The sequence below is a fragment of the Sorex fumeus genome, unplaced genomic scaffold, assembly GCF_029834395.1.
Source record: "Sorex fumeus unplaced genomic scaffold, SorFum_2.1 ptg000086l, whole genome shotgun sequence".
Classification (NCBI taxonomy): Eukaryota; Metazoa; Chordata; class Mammalia; order Eulipotyphla; family Soricidae; genus Sorex; species Sorex fumeus.
Window position 1 is genome coordinate 38,647,252 of NW_026606143.1, and position 25,578 is coordinate 38,672,829.

Sequence of the window (25,578 nt, forward strand, 5' to 3'; positions counted from 1 at the left end):
CATTAGGGTAAAGAATCCATCGCAGGGATCTCTCCACACAGAGAGAGTCCTTCGTGAGCCCACGTCAAACCTGTGGCAGTTATGACTGAGCTGCTGTATCAAAGTCACTCTGGGTCTCCTTTTCTTTGACCACTTCCATCACGGAGGCTGGAAAACCAGATACTTGTCTTCTTTCCAGCTTCCTTGGCACCAAACAAGGAGTGGCCCTATGATCCAGTTTTAGCCAAATACATAAAGGTAAGTCCCCTGGAGGGGGTGGGCATCGGGGGAAGATACTGCTGCGTGGTGATGAAAGACGTGTTTATTCATATGCCTTTCCTCTTTCATTTGTCAACCATCCATGTGTCTGCGCTATCTGGAGCTGTGGCAGCCATTTTTGCGACTCTCAGGATAGAAGCATGAGAATAAAATCGGCACTCTGAGGACGACAAAGACTAAGTCTTTGCTGAGCCGTTTGGGACCTGCTTGGTTGTAGTTTTTTATTTGATGCATTCACTTAGCTGAATTTTTGGCTGCTTGTTGCTAAACGTGTTATGTCAGAAAAATATATTTCCATAGCAGGGATGATAAGTGTCTTTGATAGGGGAGTGTGGTGAATGAATTCCCCTCTTTCACCCTTGATCTATAACATGGAAACCACCTGGTTGAAAAAGGACAAGGGCCAGGTAAAATAAAATCAGCATATCAAAGAGAAGGCTGAAGCTAAAAGCCACTTCAAGCCATTATTAGTTGGGAACCTTTGTTTCTAGAAGCATAGTACGCACACTGACAGATACACAGGTCCGGATAATGTAAGAGACACTTATCCTAGGCTGGAAGTTTAATTATTCCCTCTCTATTGTCTCTGTTTAAATGAATCTTCCCAATTTACCTAATTTTATCTTTCCATTGGGGCAAATGTATCTTTTTTGGCTCAGATTAGGCTTTCATGGAATGTTTTAGAAACATCCATTAGCGTATCTCATTTTTTAAAAAAATGTAAATGATTACAATAATAGCCTGGATAGTGTTTCCCACAGCGGGGAGGAAGGGGGGATGGTTCTGGCAAAGTGACATTTGGTAGTGGCAACAAGGGCACTCACATTCTCAGAATTCATTAAAATATGAACGTGTCTCTGTTGTTTTTTTCTGTTGTTGTTGTTTAACATAGAATAATAAGAAATTCGGGGCAAAGACTCTTTGAATGCCTGCTTTATCTCTTGTTAATAGAGAATATTTCCCCAGGAGGGATGGCACTAAGGGCAGTCAAGGGAACCCAGGTTTTCTTTTTCTTGGAGGGGGGGTTGGGTCACACCCAGTGATGCACAGGGGTTATTCCTGTATCATGCACTCAGGAATTACTCCTGGCAGTGCTCGGGGGACCCCATAGGATGCTGCGAATCAAATCCCAGTCGGCCGCATGTAAGGCAAACGCCCTACCCGCTGTGCTATTGCTCCAGCCCGAACCCAGGTTTTCTAACCCTGGGAAATGCCAGGATTAGTGGGAGAGGTCCTGAGAACAACGTTTCTGGTTTGTTGGGGGCGGCAGGGCAGAAGAGGCGATAGGGAAGGAGCTGGGAGGAAGGGATAATGGTTTTGTCCTCCAGTTGCAACAGAAAACCTGAAAGGCTCCCAGTGAGTGAGTGGATGTCGGCTCTTACTCTCCCACAGGAGGTGGGTTCTTCCTGATCACAGAACAGCTTTTCTTCTGAGGCATGCAAATCAGAGTGCATTTCCACCAAGAGTCACTAATCTTTGAGCGTGGGGGCAAGGGGCGTGAGAAAGGTACTGGTGGGAAGAATAGATACCCCAGACAGAAGTGACATTTCTCACTTCCCTACAACAAGACGCTTCTTTTATTCAGCATGCCTATTGTAATGAGGAAACTCAATACCTCCCTGCATGCATACAGATCTATGAGCGTTTCTCTTCCCAGTCAGTCCTTTTGTTTAAAGAGTTCGCGTTCAGAATAGACTGAACCATAGAAACAGGGAGCAGAGTGAAGGTGGCCAGGGACTGGGGCAGAAGTAGAGGGGGGCTATTATTGGGTGCAAGGTTGTCTTTTAATGATGATGAAGCTATTGTGATACAAGACATTAGCTGATAGTTTGACAACGTTGTTGAAATATCTAATGCCACCGAATGGTACATTTTATTTATTTATTTTTGAGGTTTTAGCCCACATCTGGTGATTCTCAGGGTGAGTCCCGGTCCTGGCTCTATGTTTTTGACACTCTTTTGTCATATGTGGTGCTTGAACTGAAATTGATGAAATGCAAGACAAGTGCTTGACCCTATGGCTTCTCTCTGGCCCATGCGTTGACTATTTAAAAATGGTTAAAATGGTGTGAAACTGTACTCTAACACTATTTACCACTGTTTCATGCCAATGTTACCCAATGGAATAAAATAATAAAAATGCCAAACTTCACATTACATATATTTTTTGTTTGTTTCTTGGGCCACACCCGGCAATGCTTAGGGGTTACTTCTGGCTCAGTGATTAGGAATCACTCCTGGCAGTGTTTGGGGGACCATATGGGGTTCTGGGGATCACATCTGGGTCAGCTGCATGCAAGGCAAGTGCCCTACCCACAGTCCTATCTCTCTGGCCCCTCATTAAATGCATTTTAACACAATTTTAAAATTAAGCGATTAAAGAGGATTTATTCTTGGGCCATCTAGAGTTGTTTCTTGGGTTTGTTTTGCTTTCCTCACTCAAGTCAACTTTTACCCAAGCCTCGATGGGCAAAGTCACCTCTCAAACACCAATGAGAGGGCCTTACTCCCTAAACTTACTTGCACAGGTGGCATCTGGCATGAGCATGTGACCACTGAGGCAAAAGCACTTGTAGCTGCCATGAGTATTCACGCATCTGTGTTGGCACGGCCGGGGTTTCACTCCACACTCATTCACATCTGCAGGGGAGCAATAAGAAAAATGGAGATAAGTAAAGGGTGACATGGAAGAGTTTGAGGTGTGGAACTCAAATTTCCATACAACATGGGAGCAATGCTCTGCCTCACCTCTGACCCTCCTTGCATGCCATTTGGGAGGGTTGGTGAGGATGTGTAGTAAATGGGATGATCAGATAGGAAATGTAAATGGGCACAACCATTTTAACAAAACATTTTGGCAGAATTTAAGAAAACTATGCATCACCTAGCAATTTCACCCAACAGAAACGTGGGTGTGTGTTCATCTACTAAAAAAACCCTAATATCAGCTCTATTTTTCATATATTTAACTGGAAAAAATCCAATATCTCCACAAAAAAGGAATGGATTGGGGCTGGAGCGATAGTACAGCATGTAGGACGATTGTCTTGTATGCGGCCAACCCAGGTTCAATCCTTGGCATCCCATATGGTCCCCCAAGCACCGCCAGGACGAACTGCTGAGTGCAGAGCCAGGAATAATCCCTTAGCATTGCTGGGTGTGACCCAAAAAGCAAAAAAAAAAAAAGAATGGATTAATGACTAGTATAAGGCACTTGTTACTTAATGACATCCTGGTCAGCAACTAACATCACATATGATACTGATCATTCATTTCACAGAAGACTGTGAAACTATGTATACACATTGATGCATTGGTACCAACTTTGTAAAAATGTATTAAAAGAGCAATCTGGAGAGGATCTGCTTTAAATGCCAATAACAGTTGTCTCCAAGTGAAAGGAGTTTTTATCTCTGTCCATTTCAAAATTTTCTGAAAACAAAGAATGAGTAACTTTTCCAGGTACATAGCTCAAGTGATAGCATGCATGTTTTGCCTTGGGTTTGAATCTCTAGTCCTTCACATACACACACACACATACACACACAGACTCTCAATAACTTCTTTAGTAAAGTGAAAAATGATACAGAAGAAAGAAAGAAAATCTGAAAAGACATCATAGTCATGGGTACAGGGCCTTGTCTTCTTGTCTTTGGAATGTGGTCACATGGGGGCTTCTTGTCTTAATTCCCTCACCGAAGTTAAAGGAGAACAAAACTGGATTCCAGGTAGGAGCAAATTCAGTGTGGCATTAGTCAAAGCTTAGCACTGTGGCACTGTCCTCCCATTGCTCATCGGTTTTCTCGAGCGGGCCCAGTCATGTCTCCATTGTGAGACTTGTTGTTACTGTTTTTGGCATATCGAATACTTCACGGGGATCTTGCTAGGCTTTGCTGAGTCAAAGCTTATCCCATCAAATAAAGAAGTGGCAGCCTTGGTGTGTAAAAAAAGAATCTTTACTTTGGGGATGGGAGAATTTTCAAACAGTGCTCATGGTGCCTGGGGGCTACTCCTGGTGAGTCTTGGCCAGTCAGGCTGACAGCTCAATATGAGGGCCTGAGAGTGCTTCTCAGGTCCGGTGGTTCCAGGGACAACCAAGAGCTGGTTGAGTGATACCCAGGGCCCTGCAGGGCTATATCCAGTTATGTGGAATGGCCTTATGGTGCTAGAGATCAAATCAGGTTCTAGATGATGCCAAGCACGCAACTCTGATTACAAGTTATCTTCCCGATCCCCCAAAAAACCTTTGCTGGGATTTTTCCAACACCCTCAATGGATATGGAACATCCCTGCTCCATTGTGTGTATCTACCTCACCTCGCGGGTCCCAGCTGATTTTAATGGGGGAACTGAAAAATGCCAAGGGGACCTAACGAGAAAACCAGCAGCATCCAATCAATTGGCCTCAATTCAGAGGTGACTCATTCATCTCTTGGAAGAAGCACTTTTGGGAAAGACTTCAGTGCAGGGCTGATGCCTGTCTCCATTAATGGATATGGATGGACTTTGATCAGGCTCATCTGGCAAGGAGGCTGAAGGGGAAGACAGACAGTCCCAAATTTGAGCCAACTGGACCGTTCCCCTCAATTTCTCTACTTTCCTGGAATTCGAAAACTAGCATGAAAAATAGCTTCTGTATTTCAAAACTCCTGAGAAGGGCTCTTCCCCAATTCCATTTTAGAATGCTTCCTGCTTTTTGATGGAAGTTGAGCTAAAGTTGCTTATCTATGTTCAACTTCATTCTTTGAGGCTATTTTCTTACTATCTTCAAATTCTTCTAGCACGGCTCTCTCAGCATCATCACTGTTGATGTTTGGGCCAAATTATTCCTTGCTGAGAGGCTGACCCATGCCCCTAGGATGTTGAGTAGCATCCCTGGTCTCTACCCAAGAGATGCCAGCAACACGTTCTCCACATACCTTCTTACATTGTCTGATGTCCCCTGGAGTCAGGCAACCAGATCCAGCAAGTGTAAATGCAGGATACTCACTTACATTTGAATTCTTGTTGACTAATATTTTTAGTATTAGTATAATACTTGAAAACTATATCCACTACAAAATGATCTGTTTATCTAAAATTTAAATCTATCTGGGTAGCAGTAGTTTATCCAGCAATGCTTCTAAGGGAACAAAATTGCTCCAGTTGAAATCACTGTTTTGATATTACAAAATTAAATTATGGAATATTACTGTTTTAATATTTAAATCTTTAGATAAGCAGGCTATAAAAATTTGTAAGATGTGTTTGAAGATATGTCAGTTATGATAAAGTGATGCATGTCATTCAGCCCATAAATCCCATTTTTATCCTATAAAATTCACATGATTTAGTACTGACTGTAATGTTGAAAAATTTCAGACAACTAACAGTGTTTTAATAAACCTATTGCTTTGAGGTGCCAGGGTTGCAAGGAATGTGATGTAGCACTGAACTACACCCCTGGCCCCAAATGAAGTCTTTTTTGCAAAATGTATCAAATTATTCATGCTAGGGACTAGGTTCCAGCCTTGAAAATTCTGTATGTCCCGATCTGCAAAGTTGTCCACAAGAAACATCTATGATTGTGCTCGCATAGAAAGGATTTTGGGGGAGAGCTAGAACAAACCACTAACTTATAAAACATTTAAAAAATGAGTTGCTTAACGGGAAAACTGGACTTTTATCTCACTTGTTGACAAAGACATTGGAATGAATTTTACATTTTTTTTTCTGGGAGGATTTAATTGAACATTCTAGTTCTAAAACCATTCTCATCTGAAGATCTGAGTTAACTCTGGGAATCCTAAGTACAATACTATAACACAAGCCCAGTCACAAAATGGAATTACTTCAAAAGCTCTGGAGTGAGTTTGCATCACCACTTGGTGTATTGTACTGACCTTGACTGCAGGTCTTCCCAGTATACCCTGGAAAGCAGCGACATTTGTTGGGTCCCACACACTCACCGAATTTGCACTTAGGTTCACATGTGGCTGTGAAAGGAAAAAGTGTTTTGACAATAAAAGAACAGTAGTAGTTAGAACAGGTGAACTTTTCCACAGGACAAAAAATCGTAGCGATATCATAGAAGATGCTATAGGTATGAGCATTGTTTCCCTCTGTCATCTGTTTTCACACATTTTTTTAAATTTGAGGGTCACATACGGCAATTCTCAAGGACTATTCCTGGCACCATGCTCATGGATGACTCCTGCCAGTGCTCAGGGGACCATACGCAGTGCTGGAGACTCAAACCTGGGTTGGACATATGCAAGGCAAATACCTTTACCACTGGACTCTATCTATCTCTGGCCCTGTTTCCACATTTACGATCCTGGAAAGTGTTTTTCTTGTAAACTAGCTCATCCCCTGACATCCCTACATCTCACAGACAGCCAGATCACTGTCATCCAATTTTTCAGGAAAATGCAATTTCGAAAAAGAAGTATAATGCAAAAATCCAAAGAGACTCTAGAGTAATTCAGAGACATGGGTTAAGGCTCCTTTTCTTTCTGTCTCTTGCCTCTTTTTTTATCTTCTATGTTTTCCTTCCTGTTTGAGTGTTTGAAATCTTTTTAAAACTGTGCATTAAAAAGGAAAAGTCCATGGATCCGAAGCAGGAAGAAAATACCTCCAGACTTAAGGATGGATCTCAACAGTGCGATGATAATGCTGATAATGTTGTGATGTGTTGCTCTTTATTATGCTGATGATGGTGATAACTGTGGTGGGGATGATGAAAGAGGTATGAGAAAGTAAGGGTTGTTTTTGTTGCACTCATATATCGATACACTTGACCAATCAGGCACTTATTAAATATTTGTTTGATGAAAGAATGATAGGAGAAAAGATAGCATGTTTAACTGACTCAGTTGGAGGCCAGAAGAAAACAGTTCAAGGATCAAAAGTTTGAAGTCAGCTCTTAAGGAGGATGTTGTGTGGGAAAAAGTCATAGGAGATTGCACTTATTTGTGGAATGAGTGCAATGAATTTGTGAAGTGATTACAATCAGTTGTGGAATATAAAAAATATGAGACTAATACCTAAGAACAGCAGGAACAAGGGCAAGGAGGATTAGTCTATGGTTGGAAACCTGCCTCAAGTGCTGGGGGGAAGGCAATTAGGATAGAGAAGGAACCATTATGACGAAGATGGTAGGAAATGATCACTCTGGATAGGAACTGCATGCAAAAAGTAGGTAAAGGAACAAACATGACAACCTCTTAGTATCTGAATTGTAGACCATAGTGCCCAGAAGAAGAGAGAGAGGTGGGGGAGAGAGGGGGAGAGATGAAAGGTGGGGGGAGAGGAGAGGGGGAAAGAGAGAGTGAGAGGGAGAGGAGAGGGGGAGAGAAAAGGTTAGAGAGAGGAGAGAGAGAGAAGAAAGAGAGAGAGAAAGTGCCTGTCACAGAGCCATTAGAGGTAGGCTTGAGGGGTGGTGGTGGGAGGGAAACTGGGGTCATAGATGGCGGGAAATGGACGCTGGTGGAGGGATGGGTGTTGGATTATTGTATGATTGAAACTTGTTCACGAACAGCTTTGTAACTACGTATCTCACAGTGGCTCAATTGAAACATAAAAAAATTAAAAAAGAAGTGTTGGCAAGCTTAAAGAAAGTTATAGGATAAAAGGGAAATGGGGAGGGGGCGAAGAATGAGTGAGAGAAATAGAGAAAACTGAGCAAGAAATGAAGGAATAAGGAGGTGGATAGGGAGTTGAGTTCCCAGTAGTTTCTGGATCTTCAGTAGTTTGTAGCTGAGCATCCTTCACCCAGATCCTCCATATTCCAGTAGGCGGGGGTCACACCCACCAACTGGCTCCTTGGCACCGTGTAATCCCATCAATGGCCAAGGCCCAGAGACTATAAAACCCAGCTCTCGGAAGCGCGTGGCCGCATTTGTGGAGGCACAACATCTTATTATCTTATTCTTACTTTGGACAAACTGGCAGGCTACCGAATGTACCTGCCCACACGGCAGAGTCTAGCAAACTCCCCGTGGCATACCCAATATACCAAATACCAGTAACAATGATGGGTCTCATTCTCCTAACCCTGAAAGAGCCTTGAATATGGCACTTTTTAAAAAATCAGAGGGTAGGACGAAGGAGACGTTACTGGGGCCTGCTCGAGGCAATTGACGAACAACAGGATGGTTGTGATCGTGATTGTGATCAGTAGTTTGTAAACAAGCACAGTAAGAGAGAATGACAGCAATTGCCAAGGAATTCTCTTCCCTCTGCTCATTATTGTTCTGGATCACTATAGGCTCAGTTCTGAGCAAGCCTTTTCCTCAAGGGAACACCATCTTTCTATTTAATCACAGACTCTACTTTTCTGTTAGTATCACATTATTTTCCCAGTTACATAAACTCAGTCTTGGTCAACTCTGAATATTTTGTCCCCAAACTTAACACTGTAGCACTGTAGCACTGTAGCACTGTCCTCCCATTGTTCATCAATTTGCTTGAGCAGGCCCAGTAATGTCTCCATTGTGATTTGTTGTTACTGTGTTTGGCATATTGAATACGTAACAGGTAGCGAGACACACTCAGTAGCTTGCCAGGCTCTCCGAGAGGGGCAGAGGAATCGAACCCAGGTCATCTGGGTCGGCTGCGTGCAAGGCAAACGCCCTACCTGCTGTCCTATTGCTCCAGCCCAAACTTAACACATACAAGACTTTTTGAATTGTCTTTGCCTCACATTTTGTTGAAACCAAACACATGCTATCACACTTTTCCCCAACTCATTCAATGAACATATACGGTCTAGTATCCATTTGGTGCCTCATATCTGGAAAATTATGCTACCCCCTCCTTTCTCCTCTCCCTACTGCTGAAGGACTCTAACAACTCAGTTTCTAATAGGAACAAACTCTATGGTACAACTGATAAGCCAGACTTCCCTGTTCCACAACATTAATGTGAGACTTCCCTGAAAACCACATCTTGGGCTAGCTTCTTTCTCAGTTTCCTCACTCCCTTGAAGAGTTCTCTGAAGAGTAGCCCTCAATAGACTATCTGGACAAAAATCCCTTTACAGGTTCTGCCTTAGGAATTCAGATGTCAGAAACAACATTAATTGGCATCTCAAAGGCCAGCTCTGATGGCCCCACACTTGGTCAGTTACCATGCACTATGTACTAAGGAGTGAATAATATTAACTCTTCTGAATACAGTGCAGGTTTCATAATCACGATCTGATCTTGGTCTTCTTTTCAGCCTTAGTTAATTCTGTGCTTTAGACATAGACAATACTATGGCAAAGCTAAACTATCTCTTCTTTTTTTTCTTTTTGGGTCACACCCAGCAATGCACAGGGGTTACTCCTGGCTCTGCACTCAGGAATTATTCCTTGCAGAGCTTAGGGGACCATATGGGATGCTGGGAATTGAACCCAGGTAGGCTGCATACAAGGCAAACGCCCTACCTGCTGTGCTATTGCTCTAGCCCCTAAACTATCCTTTTTCCATTGATTGCTACCCTAGCCTGGTGGGCCCTCCTTTAATGGTTAGTATTCTTCTACCCTTCCAGGACCTTCCAGAGTTCCTCCTCCTAGAATTTTCACTGTTTTCTCCAGCCACACGTGAACTTCTACTAGCCTTTCAGATAGCCACAGACCTTTTATAGCTTCACCCATGAACGGGTCATCTCCATCTTATTAAATAATTAGACAAATATTTGACTTTTTATCCTTGGCTTCTCTCTACTCCCTGATTCTAAGTACTTTTGGCTTGAACATTCAGCTTGGTTTTCCCTACAGTATTTCATAGTGCTATGAACCTGCTAAATACTTAAATGGTCTTGAGAAAATCAGAGGCGTAAAACAAAACAGGGGGCATTTTAGGGTTCTGGGCTAATTACAAATGAGAAGGTGGGGGAGATGTGTTTCCTAAAACAATTCTTCCACTTTTAAAGCAAAGAGAGAATTTTATTTCCAGTGCCTCTTTTTTATGGATATGTACTTGGAGACACAACTTTTGAGTTTAGATGTCAGAGAAACAAATCTCTTTTCCTTTTTTCTAAAGGCTGAACGCCTTTGATTGTTCCCTGGAAAGTCATTTCCAATGCGGTCCAGACAGAAAAACCCAAGATATCTGCCAAACAGAACAGAAGAGAAATGGTGAATAATATCCTGCCTGCTGTCAGGTTAAAGCTCCAGAAAGATGTTTTCAATTTACAATCACTTTGGACCCAGGACATGAGCAGCCAATCCTCTGCACGGGCAATTTGAGTTTCTGTCTAAAATGGCCCAAGACTAAAGTGAGATTGAAAGCGAAGCTCTTAGGGCTGGAGTGATAGCACAGTGGGTAGGTCATTTGCCTTGCACGCAGCTGACCCGGGTTTGATTTCCAGCATCCCATATGGTCCCCCAAGCACCGTGGGAGTAATTCCTGAGTGCAGAGCCAGGAGTGCAACGCCAGGTGTGACCCAAAAAATAACAACAACAACAAAAAGCGAAGATCTCTTACTCAGGTCTCTCCCTGCCTCCTCCAATTGCAGCTTTTCCTGGAGGACTCTCCCCATCTCACAAGTTGCAGGTTAATGAGATGGTGGCATGAGCGGACCCTGTCCTGGGAGAGACACAGGCAGAACAGAGGCCGCACCTAGACCAGGCATCTGAGGAATGGAGGGCACACAGCTGATGGAGGCGAGGCCTGGGCAGACCTCACAGGCCGGGGGCTGGCTGCCTGCTGGGGCAGGTTGACATACCCTCTTGTCTCATTACCACACTGTGACTTGGAAATCAGAAACACTCCGACTTGGAAATACTAACCTCCCTCCTTGGGAGGCACTTTGGGGAGCATGTAGTTTTACCTATTGGGAAGGACTGCACAAATTGAAATGCGAAACTGAGTTTTAATCCGGAAGTCATGGCCATGTTGTGAGTCTGACCATCTGACCGAGACAGTGTGTGTGTGTGTGGGGGGGGCATTCTCTTTAGTAGGCGAACTGGCATAGGTGAGCATTTTGCTGATTGAACATCTTGCTTTCCTTGGTGCCTCCAGAGCCCTTCCAGGACTCCCTACAAGTCCTGAGAAGAAAAGTGCTGGGCTGTGGGGATTGTGGTCAAACTGACCTGAACTGGTTCCAGAAAAGCTCTTCCAGAAAGCCAAAGCTCACCCTAACTTATTTCCCCCAGACACATACATGCTCTAAGGCAGTGAGTGTTGTCGAGGTTCAGGTGATGGAAAAGATTCCCAATTGTGTACCACCTGGGTTGTGCCACTTTCCACCTGTTTGACTTCCAATGAAACTGTGTTAGGTTGTGTCAAGATAAGGCATACAAGCAAACTGACCATCTGACTCTGGTGCTTTATGTTGGAAGTGTGCGATGAGTTTTTAGTTCTTTCTGAATCAAGGGTAATTTCTGAGGCCTGTTTGAGGTGTTTAGGAAAGCGCATAACCCTTAGTGCTTTCACTCTGCACCCTCTGAGGTAGCGTTGTTCTTCCTGTGCTGCTGTGGAAGGAACAGAGGCCCAGTGAACTAACCTACTTGTATCGAGGGCATGCACTTCATTGTGGTTCTCTAGACAATGTCCTTGCTCCTGACACCATAAATCCCTGTGGTGTGACAACCATCCTTTCAACTGACAACATCTGGATGGGGAGTGCTTGTCTAACTTTATCGAGGTGGACAATCAGTAGTGAACTTTTATTATATATTTTTATTTTCTCCCCATCCTCTATTTCCTCACAAGGAAGTGGACAGTGGGAGATTCCACAAGGTATTGAGCATAAGAGAATGTCATCACATCTGTCAATGTTTCATAGGTTTGGATTAGGATCAAGTTCTGTACTCACCTATGCTCTATCCAGATACATTTGAACCAGCTGAAAGGGAGGAGGTGGGCATAGGGACAGACAAGCAGAAAGAAGGGAGCACGGTTATTCTTGAAAATGCCTAACATTTTTTTGTGCTTTATAATTTATAAACCATTTTGACCTATAGCAATGCTTAAAGAGCACAGAGCATGCCGTCACATGCCAATTCTATTCCACACATGAGGGACTTTGGTTAAGCCATATGCCACCTACTACAGACACTGGGGCAGTGAGTCCAGATTCCTTCTCTTCCCTGTACATGAAGACATACATAAGGATAAGAGCAATGTGGGTTTGACTCCGCCACACTGTCATTGCTGGTTATTAGAGAAAATGCTATAATACTTGCCATCCCCAACTCTTTCAACGATATCCATATCCTGTCTCAGAGTTGCTATCATAAACTGGGTACAATGTCCACAGCAGATTGTGGTACCTGACTTCAAATATGTATGTAAGAATCTGAAAAAAAAATTAAATCTTGCACATATGCATGAATCTCCTTGAAACCCAGTAGAAACTGGCACAATGAGCTTTTTAGAAATGTGAGAAACAAAACTATTAAGTAAATGGTTTTACTTTTCTGTGACTAAAGTCTACTGGCTGGCTGCTTGGAATGAAAATGTGCTTAAGAGAAATGCATTTTTAGTTTTCTTTAAGAAGTGCATTTCATTAGAAATCAGTTGGAACAAATTATTATTTAAAGGAGGCATCTATTTCCTTATTTTCACTTAACTCAGTTTCTCCAGATTTTAAAAAAAGGCAACCACAAGTAGCTAGTCATACTTGCTATGAGAATAATAGCGATCATTGACGAGGAGTCCCCTAAAACAAATCACATCTTAGAGAACACCTTTTGGTGTTACAAATATAAACTTAAGGACCCCGGCTCTTCCTTAGCACAGGGTAGTCTTGACTTCTTACAAAATTACCTTCACAAACTCCTCGGCTGCCCCTTCTCCAGCCATAGCAGCAGGCCAGTTTGGTTCCATAGTGACAAAGTCCAGGCTGCAGCACAATTGCTGATGAGGACAATCCATGATGCCTTGAACTGCAAATAAAGAACCAGGTATTATAATTCAGTCAACAGAAAGAATAACACCCTTCTTAGTTACTACATAAACACATGAGATGCCAGTTCATTTTTTTCTTAAATTTTTATTAGTGAAACACCATGAGGTACAGTTGTAGACTTACAAATTTTTGTGCTTGGGTTTCAGTTATACAATGATCGAATACCCATCCCTCCAGCAGTGCCCATTCTCCAACCACCACCAGTCCCAGTATCCCTCCCACCCCCCATCCCCCTCATCCCACCCTACCTCTGTGGCAGGGCATTCCCTTTTGTTATCTCTCTCCTTTTGAGTGCTGTGGTTTGCAGAAGAGACATTGAGTGGCAATCTTGTTCAGTCTATAGTCTACTCTCATCATGCATTTCCCATCCTGAGAGGAACCTCCCAACACCCTTTATTTGGTGCTCCCTTCTCTATCTGAGCTGCCTTTTCCCCTAGCGTGTGCGGATGCCAGTTCATTTTTGTGGACTGTTTGTTGTTCAATTTGGAAGACTTAATTTTGGGAAAGCAAACTATTGCCACCACTCTTTCAAGCCTGCCTGTCCCCCAGGAATTAGTGTCATCACACTTTCTTACTTAGGTTAAAGGAATGGGGTTATGCAATCTATACAATGAAGGTACAAGGAAATGACCTGAAATGTATGTCTCTGAATTGTGCAGAGAGGTATGCTTCAACTCTGCTCTGTAGAGTCACAAGGATTAACCATTTCGGTCCATGTTAGAAGTGAATGTGAGATTGTCACTTCCTAGCTTTGTCCCAGACAAAGATGATGCACTCTGTCCCCATTAGTCACTTGGGAATGATGGACCAAACTGGACTCTCCATGACATGAAAGACAATAGAGAGCTGGAAGGGCTCTGGGGCTCCCTCAGCAAAGCTGTCAGATGAGGAAGTCCCTGCCCAGAGGAGTGAAACCCCTGCAGAGTCAGATGCTGGAGATTCTGGAAATGCCTTCCAGAAACACCATAGGCTAAATGCTTACTGTGGAGCAGGGGTGGGCAAACGCTTTCCAAAAAGGGCCAGATGGTACATATTTCAGACTGTGTGGGCTATACAACTTGGTCCAAGAGCAAAAGCAGGCATAAGCAATAGTCAACAGATGGATGCAACTGTGCTCTCTAGAACTTTATTTAAGGGCACTTAAATTTGAATTGAATATGTTTATCCTCTGCCATGGAATAGAATTATTATTCTGATATAGTCTTAACTATTAAAAATGGTAAGAACCATCCTCAGGTCATAAGTCATGTGAAAACAGAGGACCAACAAGCCATGGCCTGCTCACTGACCCTATCTGAATCCTGCGATAGTGAGCCCTGCCACTAAATGTCCCCCAAGGACTCAGGGCCAGGGAGGAAGTCCACCATGTGTTCAGACAGGGTGGCCAACAGATTCTGGAAGGAAAGAGTTGAGTTGTATATTTGGGAGCAGAATGGCATTGCTTCCTCTTGCATTTTAAATACATTGCAAAATGTGGGCTCTTTAACAGACAAGGAATGCTGTAATTTTTGTTGCAGGACTTAACTTCATCCAAGTTAATATCTTAATTGGGGTCAAGAAGTTAACCTTGCATATCTCTCATGTCCAACCTCACCCTACAATTTGGTTATTCAGTTAAAAGCTACAAAGAGGTGGACAAAGAGGTGACACAACCTATTTTATTAACAGGGACCACCATGGGCAAGGGGAACTGTGCTAGTTTCTTTGCTGAAGGGAGCTGTTTTTGTCCTTCAGTGGAAATATTTTTTGGGGGGTGCTGATTGTGAGTCAATCATTCCACTTTTAAAGGCAGAGACTGTCAATCTTTACATGACTGATAAGGGCGGCCAGATAAATACTTGTTGGGGAAGGTGGCTTGCCCTGCGCACTGTAGGATGTTGTACAGTACCCCAACCTATAGAAGCCAATAATGCTCATAGCTTTAGTTGGTATAACTAAAATGTCTACGGATATTGTCAAATGTGTCTATTTGAGGGAATTTTTCCCTTCTAAGTATCATTAATTGAAAGTGAAACATCTACTGTGCAATTGCTGTATCCCAAGCACTGTATTAAGACAGAGTGATGATCAAGACCTTATATTTGCTCTTTTAAGTTCAATTGACTATGGCTCTACTTATAGCACAGGAAAGCTTTGTGAAATTCATGAAACAGCTTAGGAACTTTGATGAAAAGTAACACAGCCATTAGTAACAATTCTGCAAGGAATACCACAATCTTGACCCAGATTGCATATAACTATAACTCCTAAACCAGAAGCCATAGACCACTAAACATAAAGTGTGTCAAGTAAATCACTCAAATAGCTGGTCCAAGGACAATGATGCCTTTAAATATAGATACACATAACACAAAATGTGCTCTTTTAGACCAATTCTTTTAGTACAATTCTGTGGTTTTGGTATATTTGCTTTGTTATGCAGCTATCACCACTACCTAATTACAGAATAAGTTCCATCACTCCAAGAAGAAATGCATACTTATTAGAAGGTAATCTCAGTTACCCCCTCCATCCAGGTACTCCCACACACAAATCTTATGGTTTGAATTTTTTGCATTTTTCAAGTATTTCCCATAAATGTAAATATACACTATGTAGTCCTTTAGGCTTCTTTTATTTAGCATAGCTTCGAGGTTCTTTCATGCTGGAGCATGTATCAGTTTTTCATTCTTTCCTATTTCCACAAAATCTTCTATTGGGATGAATTCTATCCTATTGGAATGACATTCTATTGGAATGATACCACACTTTATCTAGCTATTCATCAATTGGCAGACATTTAGGTTGTTTCCACCTTTTGGGTATTATGAGTAATGCTGTGGTGAACATGAGTGTACAAGCTTTTGTGTGGATTTATGTTTTAATTTCTCAGGAGAATAAAATTTCTAATTCATATGGAAACCATATGTTCAATTTTTTAAGCAAGAGGCAGATTGTTTCCCAAGATGGTTACATCATTTTACATTCCTACCAGCAACATATTAACGTTCCAATTTCTCCACATACTGACCAGCAGTTGTTATTGTCCGTTAATTTTGTTATACGCATTTCTCTATATTGCTACATTAATATCAAGTAGATGAGAAATGGCTGCCTATTGCAATTTTGATTTGATTTTCCTTGATGGTTAATGATATTTTGCATCTGTATTATGTTTATCAGCAATTTGTGGATCTTGTTTGGAGAAAGGTCTGTTTATTCCTTTGTCCTTTCTATTACTATTTATCTTTTGATGTTCTTGAATATTTATTGCAACTAGTCAGTAAGAACAGAAATCGCCATACTTTACTAAATAAGATAAATTGGTAACTTTGTCTCATACTGCAAAAAATTATATCTAGATCCCCAGAGAATAGGTTTTTGAACAACATACTCCTGTAATACAAAGCTCCAGCATCTATTTTCTCCTTTTTAAACAGCACAGTTGATGTTTGAGTCACAGAGTGACAGGAAGAACTAATATTGTCTGAGAAAGGAGTGGAAGATATCACAGGAAAGGTGATATTTGAGTTGGGTGTTAGAAGAAAACATGAGAAACTTGAGGGCTATAGGACATTAAAGTCTAAAGGTTAGGAAGGAACGAAGGGCTTTAAGTGGGTAACTTATTTGATAAGATCTTTCCTTTGAAAAATTAATCACAGAAGAAGTCTGGAAAATACACTGTAGGGAGACAGAAAGGATCAGGGATAACAGTTGTCTTGGAAAGATGTCTCTGGTCATTGGAACTTGGGGTAGTGGTAGAGGAGGAAATGATGCAAATAAGGTAAAAGACTTGGTAATGGATTAATCATTTATTCATTGACTTTTCTATCTAAAAATATTTATTGAACACATACAATGTATGTGTACCAGGTTTGTCTGCAAAGGTTAAGCAGAAACCAAGAAAGGACGTAAGATCTCTGCCCTTATGAAGGTTAATTTGCTTCATATTCAAGAAGGATGCATTATTGGGTAGAAGAGAGTGTTGTATTTATAGACCAATGAATATGGGTGGAGGAAGACATTCAGTAATAAGGGAAACAATGAGTTTCCTCTTGGAACATACTGATTGTGAGCTCACATTAGACAGACAACCAAGGATAGATACTGACTAGGAAGTTGGATATTTTGGTAAAAAGCCCAGGAAACATAACTGAATTTTGGAGTTGTAGTTGATTACTGGCTTTATGAGAATGGAAGTAGGGTAAGAAGGGAAGGAGGCTTAGGTCAGAGTTTAAAAGAAACTGGTGAATATGAAGTGAGCCAAGGATGAGGAGGGCCTAGAAAAAGACCCAGAAAAACTCAGAAAAGTAGAATAAATATCAGGCAAATTCAGCATTAGGAAATCCAAATGAGGAGAGAAAGAGTGTAGGAACTTTTCTGATGTTGAGAAACTATATAATATTGTGGCTAGGATAATGTTCTTCTTCCGAATTTGCATCAGACTTTATTGCTTTCATGTGAAAAGGCAAAACTTGGTCAATTTGAGGTGTATTAATTTGTTCTGAGTCATCATTTTTGACATTGTACAAAGTGTCACTGATAAAATTTTCCAAAATATTACTGGCTATCAAAAATGTAATGTGGTTTCCTTCTCTGTCCTAAGTACTGCCTTCCTTAGTCATAAATGCATCACGACTCTGTTGGAAGAAATCACACATTTGTCATTACATCTATTTTTTTACTCTCATTTGTTGAAAGAGTTGAGATAATAGTTGTTTAAAAATCAACCCATATTTAAAAATAATAAAATCAATTCTGATATTCAGGGAACTACACAAATTGAAAAAAACAGCTCAACCCCCAACTGCTCTGTGGATATGTATAGTATGTGCTTATTTCCTGAAGGAAACCAAGCAGCTTGAAACAACATTGTAGGAAAAAGCCATCAGTGAACCATGAGAGTCCATAAATGAACAACATGCCTTTCAATGAATGGGTTTACCATCCATGTATCCACCCACTCTTTAGCGATCCTTCAAAGGGATAGCCACAAATGGGATTTCACTGGTTTAATCATCAAATTCTGCATCTGGTTTTGGAAAAAAAAACAGTTTAGGGGGATCACTAGTGAGTAGAACTGCTAATAATTACTTACTGATTTGTAGATGCCAGAGGAAATTGATTTATTATACCAAGAATCCAACTCTGTATTCTATGCTAGCCAGTATTTTTAATGCACATATGCAGCTCTTTAAAATTATGGATACAAAAGAAAATTATTAAAATGTTTATGTTTTAAGTGAAACAGCATTATTGAGGAGAAGAAAAGAATCCAATATAGGTTAATATAGAATTGGCAATCAGAGCAGGCATTCCATTCCATCTTATAATATTTTTAAAACACTAAAATTTAAAAGGCTTCATTTTTAGTTTCTACATAGTGCCTACCTTGACACTGAAAATCAATGCATGATTCTGATTACTTCCCAGCACCCTCTGTCTTTTGCTCTAGTTCTATGACCACTCATTCATTTTCCCATTAGTAATTTAGTAATTCTTTTACTTTAGTGCCTGGTTGAGCGTATTCTGGATAAGAAAATATTATTAAGTTAAACCTGGGCCAGAGAGACAGTATAACAGGTAGGGTGCTTTCCTTGTGTACGGCTGACTTGGTTCCATCTCCACCATCACATATGAGCACCGCCAGGAATAATTCCTGAATGCAGAGCCAGGAGTAAGCCCTGAGCACTGCCAGGTGTGGGCAATAAAAGAAGTTAAACATCACTAAACTTCTATTTTTTAATTTTTTTATTCGCCTCCTAAGCATAAGAAGCTCTCGGGTCCACTCCCAATCAGACTTGGCCAACTGAACTGGAAGTTCAGTGCTAGGGGCCAAGGATGTACGTGGTGACGCTCAGGCCATTTAGTGCTTGTTTGGGATCTGCAGTGCCAGGGACCACCAGGGTAACTCTGGAGGTGTTGGATGCCTCCAGAGCTATACTCAATGATGGTCTGGAGGTCATTTGATGCTAGGGATGGAATCTGGATTGCACACATGCATTATAACTAATGTACTATTTCCATGGCCCCTGAAACTGCCATTTTTATAAATTAAAAATGGTCAACTGTTGCAATGTGACAATCATGGAAAAGAAAGGTTAAGGATCCTCAGTTCTGTTTCTTCATCTCTCGGGCCCAGAGTCAAACTCTAATTCCCAGCCAGTCTGCCAGTTAGATGGGACCACATGACTGACTTCGACCAATTAGTAATGTGGGTAGATCACCTCCAGGCTGGGCTCACAGAACCTCTAATAGTATCACAGACACACTTTTCTTCTCTTCCATCAATTCATTGCAAAAATAGGAGGCTGTGGACATGATAGATGGACTCAGGCTAATGTAAAGGCAGACAGCAGTCTCTTAAGCATGTTTTGCACTTTGAGACAAGTAGCACTGTAGCACTGTAGTCCCATTGTTCATCAATTTGCTTGAGCGGGCACCAGTAACGTCTCCATTGTGAGACTTGTTGTTACTATTTTGGCTGAGAGGGACAGAGGAATCGAACCCACGTCAGCCGCGTGCAAGGCAAATGCCCTACCCATTGCGCTATTGTTCCACAAGTAAAGACATTAACTTTCACTGAGATTTTGAGATGATTTGCTGCAAAAATGAGCTGATCATGATGACCACAGTAGCATTTGAAGAAACATCCCTTCCAAAAATTGAATACATGGGATTTTTCTGCCCCCCCCCCTTATATGTGAATCCTTTCATATAAGAAAATCTTACAAATCTAGCAATTAGAATTGCATTTACTTCCATATTTCGTGAAGCATATATTTTTCCCATAAATTGGACCAGTGCAGGGTCAAGGACGTGGTTCAACTGGTAGTTCACATAAGGGCAAATAACTTGCATGTGCAAGGTCCTGGGTTGAGTTTAAGCACCTTCAGCACATAGCCTTGATAGTCCCAAGTACTTTGGGGATGAATACCATCGGGAATGGCCCATATTCCCTGAGCATTCCTGAGCATACCTTCCCTTCCTCCGTCCTTCCCTTCCTTCCTTCCTGCTATGGAGAATGATATCAATCAGAGTTTCAGACGTAGGTAAAAACTAGGTCTGAAAGTGTCTCATTTCTGAAAACTGGACCAGTGCACTCTAGGATATCAAGAATGCAGGCATAAAGCAAGCATCAATGATAAGCATTTAATATATTTCCAGGTATAATGAGTTCTTATACATTTAACTGGATCGGCCCAGTTCCATTGAACCTGATAAATTAGAACTAATAAATTGAAAGAATTTTATGAACCTAGAAAGTGTTCACAATACAGGGCAAAAATAATGCCACCAATACATCCTTTGTCACCTTTGGAGGTCTTGAGGGGTTGGATAACTTCTCTCCTTTCCTCTCTCATCCTAAACAACTTTTGGCTAGGAACCAAGTCTTTAGGCAGCAAAACGTCAATGGAAGTCAGTTAGTGTCTGTAGTGAGGAAACCTGAGCTGTGGGAGACTGAGCTAGATTCAGAATTACTAAGTCTTCCTTTAATGCATTATACAGTTTGATGTCTACACTGATCAAATTAATCAGAAAATCGTCGTCTCCACAGCTGAAGTTAATTTTGAAACGTTCCTGGGATTGTGTAAGAGTATAGCATTTCTTCATGGTATTCCTTACTTTCTGCAAAAATATACCATGCCAGAATTCTTTGTATGCTTGTTTATGGCCAGGCTCCAGGAAACTTCATGATATTCTCCAAGACAAATTAAGACATTAAAGCTTCATTTGTTGATGTTTAAATCTGTTTATATATTGTCAAGAAAATATAAATAGATATAATAAAACAAAAAATTATAATTAGGGGTAACTAGGTCCAGCCATGACAATTTGGGTTTGAATCTATTGTTGGATTGATTATTAGATTAATTGGATCTGTTGGGCTGGAGCGATAGCACAGCGGGTAGGGCGTTTGCCTTACAAGCGGCCAACATGGCCGACCCGAGTTCGATTCCTCCGCCCCTCTCGGAGAGCCCGGCAAGCTACCGAGAGAATTCGATATGCCAGACACAGTAACAACAAAGTCTCCAATGGAGACGTTACTGGGCCCGCTCGAGCAAATCGACGATCAACGGGAGGACCTTTACCTTTACCTATAGCTCCCATTATGACAGGTCTATTGTACCTAACCAGTTAAGATTAATTCTGGGTTTCCATTCATTTTTAAGATTTAGAATCCAAGTCCAACAGGTCCAGAGATAGACAAAAGCATCTCGGCCTCTTGTTTGTGTAAGCATTTAAGAGCTCAAAAGTAATGCTCAGGTAATCAACCTTTCTGGTGTCAATGTGTATTGATATAGCTTCAAATTTTCAACAAAATGAGTCTATTGTTTCTATTGTTTTTATCTATTTCTCTCATATATTTTCAAAACTCAGGATATCGTTGCAAATTGGTGGTGAGGAATGGCTTAGTTTGTTGTTCCCCAGAAGTAGATCATGAGATAGGATTTGAGGACAAGTAGTTTACTTAGAAAGGAAACATGGGTAAGGGAGTGGAGAAGAGAGACAGGAAGAAAGTAAGTGTTATTAGTAACTTCCCTCCCTCCCTCCTTCCCTTCCTTCCTCCCTGCTATGGAGAATGATATCATTTAGAGTTTCAGATGTAGGTAAAAACTAGGCCAAGCAAGGCTTCTTACACCACTTAACACAGGAAAGATTTTATTTTTGATTCAATGGAAAGTCACTGAAAGATTTTAAAGAAAGGGCTGGCATGATCAGACTGAAAATTTAAGAGGATTTCCCTAATACGACAATGAGATATAATGTTACACCAGTAAGAATGGCACATGTCAAAAATACTAGGAACAATCTCTGTTGGCGGGGAAGTGGTGAAAAAGAAACCCTCATACACCGCTGGTGTGAAAGTTGTCCAACCTCCTGTAGAAAATAGTATGGAGGGCACTCAATAAACTCAGAATTGAGCTCCCATATGACCCAGCAATTTCACTTTTGGGTGTCTATCCTCAGGAAGGAAAAACATACTCATATGTACACCATTTTTCATTGCTGTACTCAGTACAATAGCTAAGTTTTGGAATCAACCTAGATGTCCAATAACAGACAAATGGACCATGAAGATGTGGTATATATACACAATGGAATACTACATACCTGTAAAGAAGGATGGAATGATGCATTTCACAGCAACATGGATGGAACTAGAAGACATGTGTTAAATGAAGTAAGCCAGAAGAATGATAAACACAAGAAGATATCACTTATGTGTGTTATTTAGAATAACTGGATGAAGAAATACAATGCTTTAAAGGGGGGATGCCCACATCAACTTTGACCCCAAAGTATAGGGAGGAGAAGGAAAGATTGGAAGGTTGGAGAAGAGATAGATGAGATGCAACAGGGGACCAGATTAGGGGATTGAGGTATGAAGATGGTGTTAAGGAATGATAGAATCAAATATGCAAAGCTCAGTGCCAGCAACACTGAAATCAAGACTCCCAGGATTTAACAAATGTGTTAAATGAAAAAAAAACCCATATTTAAGAGGGCTCTTGGGGATGCAGACTGGAATTAAAAAACAAGAGCTAGGGGCTGGAGCAATAGCACAGCGGGTAGGGTGTTTGCCTTGCACATGGCAGACCCAGGTTCAATTCCCAGCATCCCATATGGTCCCCTGAGCACTGCCAAGAGAGATTTCTGAGTGCATGAACCAGGAGTAACTCCTGTGCATCGCTGGGTGTGACCCCCCCTAAAAAAACAAGAGCTAAGGGAAGATATTGTGGCAACTGGTGGCGGAGATGATGGTAACGGAGCTGGGTGGTAGAAAACAGGAGGGAGAGGAGATTAGTCAGTTATAGTAAGACAGTGCTAGATTGCATGTAGGTTGGGAATGATGAGCAAGTTCCTGGCTTGAGCCTGTATGGATCCTGGTAGTTCTGGGATGGAGAGAATTGGTGAGATGAGGGTGGAGGAGGGAAGCTGATCATGAGTTTGGTTTGGGAGTATTTTGTTGAGTAACAATAGGAAACTAAGACATGTGGTGCCCAGAAACCAAGCAAAGGGAATACTTGAAGAACACAGTGATGGTTTTGATCAAAAATATCTGCTGCTTTGGTATTTTGATTTTTTATTTTGCATTCATAATCATTGAATCTGAGATGTTGTGGATTATAAACAGACTGCTATTATGTAAATTAGTATAAGTGCTACCAAATAAAAAAGCTATGGATCATTGCTTTAATGATAATTCTGTTAAGTTTTATAATACTGAACATGAATTATTGGGTCAGTATGAGGTTATCTTTATTTTTAAAATTTATTTCTCCATCTTCCTTTCCTATCTTGCAGTTTTGTTGTTATTGCAATGATCAGAGGAGGAAGGTGGAGAGGCAAAGAAATTTCTACTAAAACATAAGCCCTGGAAAACTTGCCCTCTACCCTGTTTCATGTCAGGTGGGCTCACAATCACTCTGTGTCAAGAACAGCTTCTGTGTCACCAGATCCCCCCACTTTCCCTGACTCTCTCTCATGCAGACTTCATCTCTCATATCTGCATTCTGTCATATTTTATGTGTACATATACATATACAAACATTTTTTGTTTATAAGTGCACATGTCAACATACGTACTAAATATTTTTTCTTTTGAGTACTTCTTTTGATTTCTTTTGAGTACTTTATTATATACATCATTTAAAATTTATATCTAAATAACATCTTTGCTGCTCCACCTCCCTCCTTTGGTCATTCAGTCATTGAGTATTTTTTTATTCTGCACCGACTGTATCCTAGAGATTGGGCTAGAAGCTGGGGCTAGAACTCTCTGCCCAGGAAAAGATGGAAAAAGGAAGGAAGCAGGGAAGGGAGGGAGGAATAAAGGAAGGAAGGAAGGGAGGAAGGAAGGGAGGGAGGGAGGGAGGGAGGGAGGGAGGAAGGAAGGAAGGGAGGGAGGAAGGGAGGGAGGGAGGAAGGGAGGAAGGAAGGAAGGAAGGAAGAGAAGAGGGAGAGAGGGAGGGAGGAAGAGAGAAAGAAAGAGAGAGAAAAAGAGAAAAAGAGAGAGAAAAAGAGAATGAAAAGAAAGACGTCTTGCTTGTCCTACAAAGTTGTCCGGTGGGGGCGGCACAGAGATGTATATCTCTGGCATTCAGGAGAATGTTAGGGCATGTCAGTTGCTCAATTAATGTTGTTGAATTGGACTACACTCATTTGAATTACTTTTAGAACTCTCTCCCCACCATCACCCCAAACAAGCCCTTCATACTTAAAATGGGTTCGTTATTGAAACCAGCACACTGGGAGTCATTGAAACCAAATACACAGGGATTCAGAGAGTTAACTGAGAAAATTCCAAGTTCTCTTGACTCCTCTGGGCAAAGCCTTTGTCAGAAATTGACCTCATTGTCTTAAAGAGGTGCCATGGCTATTTAATCTGTCACTTGCACACTGTGAGCATTTAAGCTGATCTGCCTCCCTTTCCTTCCCTTCATTGCTGCTGTGGTGACAGAGGTCACCACACACACACACACACACACACACACACACACACACACACACACCTCTCCGTGGGGTACTTGTCCATTTTAGTGGTGGTGCTCACCAGTGCTTGCCCATCAGGTTGCAGTGCATGCCTGCTTGGCTGTGGTACTCACCAAGGATCACATTGTTCCCATTGTGTTGCTTGCACACTCAGTCACCAGAGAATGCACTCTTTTGTGTGGTGTTCACACACATTATGGTTGTAGTCTTCACATTGGTGGTAGTGGTGGTGGGGAATCACTGTGGATCTCACACCGGAGCTACCCAGGGGTCGCATTTCCTTACCCATGTTGTTCGCTGGGGGTTGTATCTTTTTTTTGTGGTGATGCTTACATAAACCTCTCTAGAGTATAGCTGTAAATTACCAGTGGCACCAAAGATTACACACTGCAGAGCCGCCTGGATAATGCTTAGCACATATGGTAGCACCAGGGGTCAGGCTGAGGTAGAATGCTTGCCTTCTGGGTGGTCCACTGAGAGCAGCCAGAAATGATTCCAGAGGGCAGCACCAGGAGTAAGCCCTGAGGACCACTTGGTGTGGCCTCAAAGCAACAAAACAAAACAGAACAAAAACCCAAAGTACTAGGGGAGGCCCCGTTTTCAGTTTGACTGATAATATCAGGTGAACTTTTATTCTTTGGTTTTGTGAAGTTTCTATCTATCCTGAGCTTGTTTTCTTTGGCAGCCAGAACCAAGTACCACAGACTGGGTGGTTTAAGCAATGGGGTGTCATTTTCCTCTGAGGATAGATGATGAAGGCCAAGGTAGGCGTGGCTTCTTGTGATGTCTCTCTCTTTGACTTTATAGATGGCTCCGATAGCACAGCGGGTAGGGCGTTCGCCTTACAAGCGGCCAACATGGCCGACCCGAGTTCGATTCCTCTGCCCCTCTCGGAGAGCCCGGCAAGCTACCGAGAGTATTCGATATGCCAGACACAGTAACAACAAAGTCTCCAATGGAGACG

General features: G+C 41.7%; 1 protein-coding gene across 1 annotated transcript in view; it reads right to left on the bottom strand.

Annotated features, from left to right (window-relative positions):
- Positions 1 to 25,578, bottom strand: part of EGFL6 (EGF like domain multiple 6) — a 66,649-nt gene that overhangs the window by 35,899 nt on the left and 5,172 nt on the right. Inside the window, exons 2-4 of the mRNA XM_056131287.1 lie at positions 12,995 to 13,113; positions 6,140 to 6,232; positions 2,779 to 2,898 (exon numbers count right to left, since the gene is read on the bottom strand). Of these exons, the coding sequence (XP_055987262.1) occupies positions 2,779 to 2,898; positions 6,140 to 6,232; positions 12,995 to 13,113 (332 nt within the window). The remainder of the gene's footprint in view (positions 1 to 2,778; positions 2,899 to 6,139; positions 6,233 to 12,994; positions 13,114 to 25,578) is intronic.